This window comes from Anthonomus grandis, chromosome 4 (genome assembly GCF_022605725.1).
Source record: "Anthonomus grandis grandis chromosome 4, icAntGran1.3, whole genome shotgun sequence".
NCBI lineage: Eukaryota > Metazoa > Arthropoda > Insecta > Coleoptera > Curculionidae > Anthonomus > Anthonomus grandis.
In genome coordinates, this window is record NC_065549.1 from 29,252,944 (window position 1) to 29,264,943 (window position 12,000).

A 12,000-nucleotide genomic window follows, 5' to 3' on the forward strand; every position below is an offset into this window, starting at 1 on the left:
GAAAACTCTTCACAAACACTTTGGAAAGTAGCAACATCAATATTCGGACATGCATCAATAATCCTTTGACGTAGATTCAAGATATTCGAAGACATTCTAGCTGGATGGTAGACTTTTCATTTTAAGTAGCCTCATAAAAAAATTCCAGAGGTATAAGATCGGGCAATCTGGCTGGCCACTCGGTAGGCCCTCGACGACCAATCCACCGATTAGGGTAAGTATTAGTCAAATATTCACTAACATTTCTGCTAAAGTGAGGCGGTGCCCCATTTTGTATCTGTTTCCAACTCAATTCATGAGGATTGTCGTCAATAATCTCAAGAACTCTCTTCTACTGCATTTTCCAACTTGTTTAATTAAAAGTCCCCTGTTAAATTTCAATTCAAACTCACAATTCCTCTTCACAACAATTCCTGTAAATATCCATCCTGTAAGAATATGTACATTTTAAATGTTTCTAATAAACACATTAATAAAATATTTTTCCAATTTCCTTCAGACCCTATTGCAAGAAAAACATGTAGTGTGTTATGATACGTGAATTTAGAAGACTTGTAGGAACTATAGAATTTGTTCTGATGATTTTTTTCCAACGACCTGTCCTGGTCTCCTTTGAAATATCAAGTTCTAACTGAATATATAAAACCAAATCAACTATTCTTCAATAAATCTATTCAAGTTAACACTTCTGTTGTTGCAAGAAAAACATCTGCAGGTTACGTAACTGAAACTGCTGAAATTTTGACGACTAGGCATTAGTGGTGAGTCCACTTTATTATTCTCCTCTATGGGAAATAGAGGTCCAGTCCCCTTAACCCCAAACGGTGCTTCAGCCAATGCATTCAAAGAACTCTATAGGTTCAAAATCAATTACAGACTATTCTGAAGTATTCTTTTCTCCTATAGAAAAAAAATCTACCATGTGCAATCTGTCAAAAATAAGAGAGCTGAAGTTGCTTCATAAAACTCCCTTTATAATGATGGAAGATTTCAATTTATACAGGACAGCCTTTATCAAGTAAATAAGGAATTCCTTAATTCACAGTTGTTAAATGATAATCGTCCTCCTTCAGTACGGAGATGGTCGGGGAAAGACAAAGCTTTTGTCCTCTCAATTTTTAAAAGAATTCCACATTTTTACAAATTTTTATGACATTTTTTCCAACTGTCCTCTCTAAGGGCTCTCCAATAAATTCTTTCAAACATCATTTTATTTCAAATTCAGTGCAAACATTACAACTATCTTTAATACTAAAAATGCTCTTGTTAAAAACAAAATTGAATTTTAGAAGCGAAAGTTTGCCACTATATAGCACATTAAGCAAGCTTTTCAATGTGACAACTTAAAGAGCCTTAATAAATTAAAGGTAAATCATTTTAACTTAAGTGACACTTTTTTATCAATGAAAGCGTTGATTGAAGAGGCGTTCCCTTTTCAATCAACGATGAAAGTTAGTGTTGCAGCTCAACAACTTAGCCACTCAGGAGATTTAAAATCTGAGTCTATTTACACTGCTGAGTTTTGTCGCCTAATTGATAATTTGGTCGATTCACTAAATAATTCACAATATATTAATAGTGATGTAAACAATATAGTTGTGCATTTCCAGTGCATTCCCATCACGAGAAGTTATGGTCAGGCATGTTTCCTAAATTAACTCCTATACAAACTATTTGCAGTTTGTTGCAGCTTTAAAAACTTTGAGTATAAATATCCTAGTTCTCTAACTTCAAAAAGTTTTAATTATGAAGATGATTTATGTAAATCAATATTTACATAAATCTTGGTACTAAATAAATAACTAAATTTAATATTTACATAAACTTTGGTAAATTTTTACAAAAATATGATGATAAACAAACTGATAACAACTTGGACCTTGACATTATTTAGCCTTCTGCTAATATTCACATGATTTTTGATAAGGATGATTGTTTTGCTATGCCTCACCATATGTCGCTGGTTATATTCTAAAAAAAAACAATTTTGATAATTGCACAACACACCACAATCATTTATATTTAAGGAAAGTACTGGAGCAGCACCTATTTATCCAGTTTAAGGAAAATAATACAAGATTAAATTAACCTTCAAATCAATTATCACTTTTAGTAGATATTGTTCACGATAAATTATATAACTTTTTGGATATATATGGAAATTTGATGATTTCAGTTTTTGTGACACACATGACATTGTTAAACCCATTGTTAGAAGTATTACTTAATTAACAATCTATAAATACTTGAAAAGGATCAAAATTAAAAAAACTTTAAATAGTGATGCAAAAAAAACAAAAAAAATATTCTGCCAATCAAAGATTCTAAGAAGAGGCTAAAAATTTCAAAACTGTATTATATTTTGAAGTAGTCGAATTTCTGTGATAATTAATGACTTAGATACTTACCTAGCTGTGATATATGATATTTTTATTTCTAGAATACTACTAGATTTAATAAGGCTTTGCAGTATAATACCTATTTATTTAGGCATTTGTTTTGTCAATATTTTTTAGATGAATCATTTAGTCAATTTATTTATACGGTTGGCACTGCCTTATTTCATACCACTTGCTATGTTACTAAGATGAGGGAGAGGTATAGCGACCGAGAGAGCTGAGCACCCAGAATGGATCAGAATAAATGTTTTTGTGATATCTTGTTTTTTTTTAAGAGTTTATTTTTATGTTATGTCGACATTGGTCTTTTAGTTGAGTTTTTCTTTAATATTATACTTCCAAGTTGTGTTGTTAATATTATGAGAGATGAAGAAATATGTACTATGTAAGTGATATATGTTATACTATAATAAGTTGTTTTTGTTTTAAGAGTTTATTTTGTTTAGAAGATATATTGTTTTTTTTATATTGTTTTTAAGATCTGTTTTATTTTTCTTTAGGAAACAGAATCAAGTACATATTAAACAAAGGTAATTCATCCTCTATTGAATCTATATTTGTGTTAGTATATTTAATATAATATAATGATAATGTCCTTAGATATAGGTACGATAAGAAAATAGCACAAACATCTTTACAACCTTTTCTAATTTGTTTGGGTTGAGGTAGTTCAGTAATAACAAAATACTTTTAAACAATTTTGGATTAATTCTAATTTATATAATGTCTGTTATAATAAATTCTAGCACATGTATGTATATAAATTTCAGTCATTATTTTTTAGAAAAATCCATTAATAAATATATTAAGGAAAAACACTGTTTAATTTCCATTTTGTAATTGGTAATCTGTATTACACTATTGTTAACTGATTATTGCAGTACATTTACTTATTTAGATATGTAAAATAAAGCTGAAAGAGTTTTATTTTATCCAGATCACTATCTGATGTTAACACCTAATCTATTTTTTATCAGATTACTAATAGAAAGTAGGACCTTTTTAATAAGGTTTCTGCTCTAGATATTGCGATTAAATAATAAAATTATGAGATTTCTTATCAAATAAAATTTGAATTTGCCCGCCTTAATTTGGACACGCCTTTATACCATTTTGATTGATCGAATTAGGTACGTCAAACTATCAAGTTAGTTACAATAGTTACCCTTACCAAGCGAGAGGACGCTAGTAGATTTGTCAGAAGGATTTCTATCAGTTTGTATGCAGCCACCACTTCTCCATATATTTGTGTTTTGTGGTTAGTGGGCGTTTGACTTTGATGGAGTTATTTACTGTTTTATTTCTAATAAAAATAAAATATAAGCTTTGATGAAAGTAGAAAAAATTAAACACTATACAAAAACGCAGGAACGGATCTAGAAAATATTTTTGAGGGAGGGGAGAGGAGTTTATTTGAAAAATCCTTTCACGAAAGACCATTGTCACGGACTACAAATTTCAGTACACAGTAAATAGACACGTAAAAGACATGCAGTTCAAATAATCTATATAGACTATAGAGTATTTCGACTACTCATCTATTACCTTAACTATTTATATTTACAGTAACAAAGAGAAAAGACGTCATGGAAGTTAGCAACAGAATCAGAAACGAAAATCAAATTTTTACAGTCGCCCAGATAAGTTCTGCACGCAATCTATTTTTTTTGCATATTTAAGGATTAAATCTGAAAACATCTAAAATAAAGTTAAGAGAAAAACTATAATTACATATAAACAAAAAAAGTGTATATTTGAATTTTTTTTCGGTATAAAAGATAAATATTTGTAAAATAATAAATAACTTAAAAAAATCACAGTAATTGTTAAACATTTTGTTACACCTTCAAACTTGGTGTATAAATTAAAGGTAATAAAATACACGATATATATCAGAGACACACGTTTTTTCAGGGGATGAAGGGGTGTAAGCCACCCCCAAATAGTTTAAAAAATTTTAGTAATTAGTAATAATTTTGTTACACATTCAAACTTGGTGTATAAATGAAAGATAATAAAATACACCATATATCTCAGAGACACACGTTTTTTCAGGGGACGAAGGGGTGTAAGTCACCCCCAAATTACTTAAAAAATCGTAGTAATTAGTACTAATTTTGTTACACCTTCAAACTTAGCATATAAATGAAAGATAGTAAAATACACGATATATCTCAGAGACACACGTTTTTTCAGGGGATGAAGGGGTGTAAGCCACCCCCAAATAGTTTAAAAAAATGTAGTAATTAGTAGTAATTTTGTTACACCTTCAAACTTGGCATATAAATGAAAATAATAAAATACACCATATATCTCAGAGACGCACGTTTTTTTCGTATATTTTATTATCTTTCATTTATACATCATGTTTGAAACTGTAACAAAATTATTACTAATTACTACAATTTTTTAAACTATTTGGGGGTGGCTTACACCCCTCCATCCCCTGAAAAAATGTGTGTCTCTGAGATATATGGTGTATTTTATTATCTTTCATTTATATGCCAAACTTGAAGGTGTAACAAAATTAGTACTAATTACTACGATTTTTTAAGTAATTTGGAGATGGCTTACACCCCTTCGTCCCCTGAAAAAACGTGTGTCTCTGAGATATATGGTGTATTTTATTATCTTTCATTTATACACCAAGTTTGAATGTGTAACAAAATTATTACTAATTACTACAATTTTTTAAACTATTTAGGGTGGCTTACACCCCTTCATCCCCTGAAAAAACGTGTGTCTCTGATATATATCGTGTATTTTATTACCTTTGATTTATACACCAAGTTTGAAGGTGTAACAAAAGGTTTAACAATTACTGTGATTTTTTTAAGTTATTTATTATTTTACAAACATTTATCTTTTATACCGAAAAAAAAAATCAAATCTACACTTTTTTTGTCTCTATGTAATTATAGTTTTTCTCTTAACTTTATTTTAGATGTTTAAAATCAGATTTAATCCTTAAATATGCAAAAAAATAGATTGCGTGCAGAACTTATCTGGGCGACTGTAAAAATTTGATTTTCATTTCTGATTCTGTTTCTAACTTCCATGACGTGGAGAAAAGTACTATGTGTTGCCTATTTTAAAACTTTATGTGGAATTCTTGCTACTGTTGGAATCGGATTGCCTTAATATTAATAATTCAGATGCAATAGTGCTCATTTTGTTCCTCAAACTTTTAAAATAGTCTTTACATCGTGTTCTGCTTCGGTTTACTCAAAAGTACAGTAATCTTTTGAAACGTGTAGTGAATTTTTTCTGTGTTCATTGCAATGTGAGTAGAACAATATGAGGTAAAAAAGGAAAATCAAAAACTAAAACAGTTGAAGGTCTATCATAGTCATAGTTTTGTATAATACTGCAAAGTAAGATAAAATTCAATATTCTTTTTATTCCATAATGTTCAATATTTTAGTTTCAATTTTTCTGATAAATGATTCATGAGCTAAATGATACCGAAGGGTAAATATTTTAAGTGTATTTCAAAATCAAGTTATAAAATCTACTTCAACTCAATAGGCACAATACAATTCAATGTTCATCTGGATGAACCTGTTAATCATTGAAAATGTATACTTAATAAAAGCAGTTGAGCACCATTTACAAAGTAATGTCTAGTCTTCTTTTCTTTTTTTCGCATGAATATCCAATATTTGTTCACTGGTCACTAGAATATCACGCTGAATATTGATGAACACTAACCAACAGACATGGTTTTGTGCAATTCAACTTCATCAATGTCTACACAATTTGTTGAAATAACATTTTGTATTTTGGAAGGTAGACCTCGTTGATTTAAGAATATCGATTCAAGCTTTCCAGAGTACTTGTCCAAGAATAGAATATATATTGATCACCTATAGGATGATATCACACTCTTTAGGATTTCCTGGATAGTCGCCCCGCCTTTTCTGACGTTCTGCTTGTCGAGGAACAATCAGCACGATATTAATCGATTTAGCAACGTATATCGCTGATTCGAAAATTTTTCCGAATGTTTCAGCTGCTTTGGTAGGCATATCCTTTATTTCATCCAGGACGTCATTCGCGTCTTCAATGCTGTCACTCATTATGGTCTTCTTTTTGTAAATTAAGACTCAAACTTTTAGTTAATCTGAAAATTGGTTTGAAGACTGTCATTGAAACTATATTTGTTCATTCGAAGTGAAGCAAGCCTAAAAGACTCATTTAAAAATTATTCGGAAGGCCGATACTTCGAGTGGCGAGGTCCAGATCCCTCGGACCTCCGTCTGGATCCGTCCCTGCAAAAAATAATATTAAAACTCTTAAAAATAACCTTAACAAAAATGAGTTATTTAAATAAAAGGCTCTCCTTTCTTTTTCTTTGGCTGAACAATAAATTAAAATTACATTAAAGCCATTTCGTTTTTTCAAAAGAGTTTCTGGTGAAATGGCATTGGGACATTCAACAATTTTCTGCCGCAACTCCTATAAATTTGGTATATTGGTTTTGTTAAACTTGGTTGGCTTACTAAATTCGTGTTTGTAAATGGTCAAAGTCCTTAAGATAATCCTAAAAATAAGAGTTATTTGGGAATAAACCTGGAGATCTAGGAGGCCATTTATTATTACCAGTCCTACTAGTAAGATCTAAAACATTCTCCTTCTTTCCAGACAGTACTCTCTATCTCCTGCTGGACTCCCATCCTAGGTAAATCTGGTGCGAGAGCATTTTTAAATCTTTTTCTCGGTCTATCCATTAATTTCCTGCAATCTGGTTTCCAAAGAATACTATCTTTATCAATCTGTGATTTTCCCATCTTATTACATAACCTGCCCATCTTATTTGGTTAGCTTTCATGTCTAACTGTTTTTTCTGCCATAAAATGCCGCCAATTTAGCATAGTGATGTCTTTTTGACATTCCTGCTGTTCCATCTCTATTGGGTCCAAGAATCATTATGACAACTTTCCTTTCATTAAGACAAGAATCTTATTTATTTCCCCTTGATTGAGGATCCAGGTTTCGCTGCCAAAACTAACTGCTGGGTAAATTATTGCCCTGTACAAAGTTAGTTTGGATTATCTCTTTAGTAGTTTAGATTGCAATAGTGTTCTGATAGAGTATAACCTCCTATTTACCGCCATGATTACCGCTCCGAGGTATCTTAACCACTTCGAAGTTGAACTCCTTAATATAGTAATAATAATAGTGCTTCATAAAGAATATGCCACTAATGGCCCAAGTTTGAATATCTTTGCTGTTTGTATAGACTTTGACAGGTTAATAAAAAAAATTGAATTTGGTTCGTTACGTTTAATTTGTAGTATATTAAAAGCAAATAAATCGTGATATTTTTTCTTTTTATATTTTTTTATTTACAAATATAAAATAATAACATGTATAACAATATTCATCTTAAGTACATTCTTATAGTAAATAATTGGCGATTGGCTTTTGTAGGTACCTAAGTAATGGCACTAATATATAATCTATAATACGATGAGAAAATCTATTAAGTTTTAAGGTATACTTTTGTTAAACCATACCTTGACGAAACACTTGATTTTTTTTTGTAAAAAGAGTATTAAGTATATAAAACTCTGGCAATAGCCTGACAAAAGTCTAAGCTAAAAAAAATTAGAGTTCATGTTACATTAAAATCAATAATAGTCCACACGTCAAAAACATTAATAAAATTTTCTTAAAAGCTCCATATTATAATTTGACATATTTAGCATCCTACGGTAACATTGGATGAAGCACATATAACTTTGATCGATATAAGGGGAAGCGGAAACAAATACCAAAACTATAGGTATGTACATAGAGCCTATGGAAACCACCTTAAGCTGATTTTTAAAAAATATTGTTCGCAATATTAATGGAAAATTATAGGTTTTATTAAATAACGATTAATACGAAGCAAAAAAAAACTAATCGCGAACTATATTTATAACTTTTTTGATCTTGCCCATGAAATACTTTTTACAAAATAAACTTTGGTGGACACTAAAAATAGGCAGGAAAGATCAAAGCAAAGAGAAAGAAGATGAAAGATTAAAAAAAAGCAAAAACTTAGTTGATCGGAGGAAAATATGTACTTACAGCTTATGTGGCATACAAATTTAGAGAGATAATAGCTTTCCCGGAAACTTGAACGATGGATAATAATTATGTGCCATAACGCAAACTAAAGACAGGACGTAGCACTTTAAGGAACTGTATAGATGTAAAGTTGCAAATTTATTATGTATGTAAGACAAAATTGGTTAAGCAAGCTTAATACCAAAACTAACCACCATTTTGCAATATTTGAGTCCTAAATATTACCAATTTGTATCCTAAGGCTTATTACTTTTGGTTATTACGTGATTTCTACTTTCACCTTATTGTTGCCAAAGTATGGCTTTATGTTATTACAAAATTAATTCAACTAACCTATTTTCAACTGGATTGATATTTAATATCACCTATATGCAAAGTAATATCCTTATATGGAATTAATGATATGATTTTTGATTGTATTTTGTGCTAAATATTACTTTAAAAATCAAACGAGTTTCATAGCAATGATTTTAATACTAGTATTTTTTATAGACATTCTTTTTTTTAACATTATCTTAGAGTTTTATGTCGATTCTGTTGAGTCTGAATTTCTTTACATTTTTGGAGAGTATCTAGAACACTTAATATTTGTGAAAATTCTTCTCTTACCAATAAGTTATTTAGTCTTTCTTGAAACATTTGGGAAACAATAAATATTTTGACACTTTGGCAATGTCCAATACTAAAAGCTAAAATATTGTCAAAGTTACAACTATTCAATTTCTGCACATAATTATTAAGTTACTTAAATAATTTATATTACGATTTATATTTAAAATATAAAACAATAAATTATAAAACTTAAAACTCGATAAATAATAATAAGAAACACGATAAAATCAGCTACTATCTACAAGAGAGCTACAAAAAAGATCTTAATAATAAATATACTAAATTACTAAATTCTTATCACAATTCAATTTGAAGATCAAACAAATTTCTTCAGACTTCAATGGAGTCCCACATACCGTCATCACCATTTACATATTGGTGTTTGCCTTGTAGATCCATATCAGCAGGATATTTGCCTGCCTCTTTAAAATTACTATGTACAAAATTATTATTGCCTGATGGCTTGTTATTAAAATTATTTCTAGGCTGCCGATCTGGACTGCCTTCAGTACTCTTTGGTTTCAAAGACTCGTTCGACGACATGTAGATATAACTTGGATTTGATATACTATCTACTGGAATGTTTGGCACTAAATATCCATTCTCACATTCTTCGCCTTCGTTGTGCGAATATAACATTGGTCTTAGTTCATGTAAACCTAAAAAATAAATCGTATAAAAACCATAATTTTAAATAAATATTAATATGAAATAATATGTTATTGAACGATAAAGGGATTTTTACTTAGAACATTGAAATGCTAGAATTAGCGTTCGACCGTGGAACTATGGGTAGTTTGTTTGCTTGCAACATCTCTGGTGCAATGATGCCAAATGTTTATGTAGAAATGCAAAAAAATACTTTATAATATCATAAAAATTTGTTACTTATTTTGACAGGCACACGACAATACTACTATTCGCCTTTGATAAAATATGAAGCATTTTTTTAAATAAAGTATGTTAAGATACTCTATAAAGAAGTCAATATTCAAAGTTAAATGAATGTAGATATGGTATATTAGAGAAAAAGGCAACAACATCGCAACGCCACTCGATCGCATAGTTGAATCCAATGGATACAAAGGATCTTTAGCAGTGACTGTGACAGTGAAAATATGTATATTATAAATATTTATTAATAATAGATTATGCTTTAAATGTAATCAATATTACCGTTCATGAACTCTTTATGCGTTTTTTTCATTCGAGTAAAGGTACCTATCTAATAAAAAGTATTTTTATGAGAAATAAATATTTTATAATTAATTATTACAAAATTCTTAATAATTCATGTTTTACCATACAAATTATTAAAGTTTTAATATGCCGTTTTCTGCCAAGATAACAAAAAACGAAAATCAGTCCTATTAATAAAACCATGGACAAAACTCAAGTTTTTTATTTTTTATAGTCTATTAACAGATAAGTATTTTCAAAAAAATATTTAAATTAAGAAATATAAAGATTCTTGTGTTTCACACACTTCAAGTTCAAGTTTTTATTTAGATTTATTTCTATAATCCCCTGTTCTATCATTATGATGACGGTTCTCCTTTGATATGATGTTGACTCAAATCAGACCTTTTTAAACCGAAAAATTAATGAAAAAACACACAACTTAACAAATGCCGGATGTAAACATAAAGTCCTTTGACAAACCAACATTTCGCGTATCAATGAGCTTTTGCTGCGGTGTTGCCATTCCAAATTTTTTAGAAGCGGTTTTACGAGTTTTTTAATTTTAAATTCAAAATCCGACACAAATAAATTAAAATAACATTATTATATGTGTTAATATATAGCTGAAAATATCCTCTTTTGAAAATGTGTGTAAACTTGACAATAGAGAATCAGTGAATATTTTTGTAAGCAAAATACCGCCCTTGCCCCTGAGCATGTCTTTCAATTTTTTAAGAATAACCACTAACCTTAGCAATTAATATAATGTTATAATGTTATCTGTTCATATTTTAATTTATTTAAGATATAATCACGAACTTCGTTATTAACCTATTAATTTATTCTTACCTAAAGTATGATCACTGGTCCTTTCTTTTTGGAAACTAAATACATCATTATCGCAAATAACCGGATTAAAAATATTTCTCGTTTTATCTGGCTCCATAGAACGGTACCCTTCAGGAGCCTTTGATGATTTAAAGCTGTTGTCTTGATTCTCCATAAAAACATCTGCATTAGCATAACGTGGGCCAGGAGTTGAAAGATTTTCAAATGTGGGTGGATTTAACATGCCCAAGTAATCTTCATCCGCTTTTTCAATATTCATTTGAAGGTATGGATCATTTATCTCTACGTAATGCTAAAAATCAAAATTTAAACGCTTATAAAAATCGGAAAAGCTAAAAATAAGAAGCCTTAGTACTTATAATAACAACAGTTTACATATTTTTTTGCATATTACTCAAGAAAAGATCGGTAATATATACAGGGTGTCCATTTAATATCGCGGTGCTCAATTGCTGCTAAATCTTGAAAAGAAAAAATCTTTAATAGAGGGAATATTAATTGAGTTAGAGGCGCTACTTTTTAAAATTAGTTTGGTTGATACAGGGTATCCCAAAAAAGCGTGGTAGATATTTTTTTTCTTTTTTAATAGAACCACCTATTTTTTTTCCAAAATAGGAGTCTCATTTAACTCTCTCTTTAACCCTAAAATTATTTTGCCCTAAAATGCGACGTTGCCTAGTTATTAACAATTAAAAAAAATTTTCAAGAAAATCAATGTTTCACTTAAATATTAATATTTACCACCGACATTTTTAATTTTTTTCCTTGGGAGTCCTTGGCTAAGTTGATTTTATCTTTCGAAATTCCAAAATTAATTTTTTTTAAACGGGGTGATGAAAATCGTTACTCAAATAATGATATTTTCAATTCAATTTTGCGC

At 29.6% G+C, this 12,000-nt stretch overlaps 1 protein-coding gene across 1 annotated transcript in view; it reads right to left on the reverse strand.

Annotated features, from left to right (window-relative positions):
- Window positions 1-9,210: 9,210 nt before the first annotated feature.
- The window catches only part of LOC126735786 (vascular endothelial growth factor receptor 1-like), a 96,307-nt gene continuing 93,517 nt past the window's right edge, over window positions 9,211-12,000 (reverse strand). The window contains exons 24-25 of the mRNA XM_050439893.1: window positions 11,121-11,412; window positions 9,211-9,748 (exon numbers count right to left, since the gene is read on the reverse strand). Coding sequence (XP_050295850.1) covers window positions 9,420-9,748; window positions 11,121-11,412 — 621 coding nt within the window. The 3' untranslated portion in view covers window positions 9,211-9,419. The remainder of the gene's footprint in view (window positions 9,749-11,120; window positions 11,413-12,000) is intronic.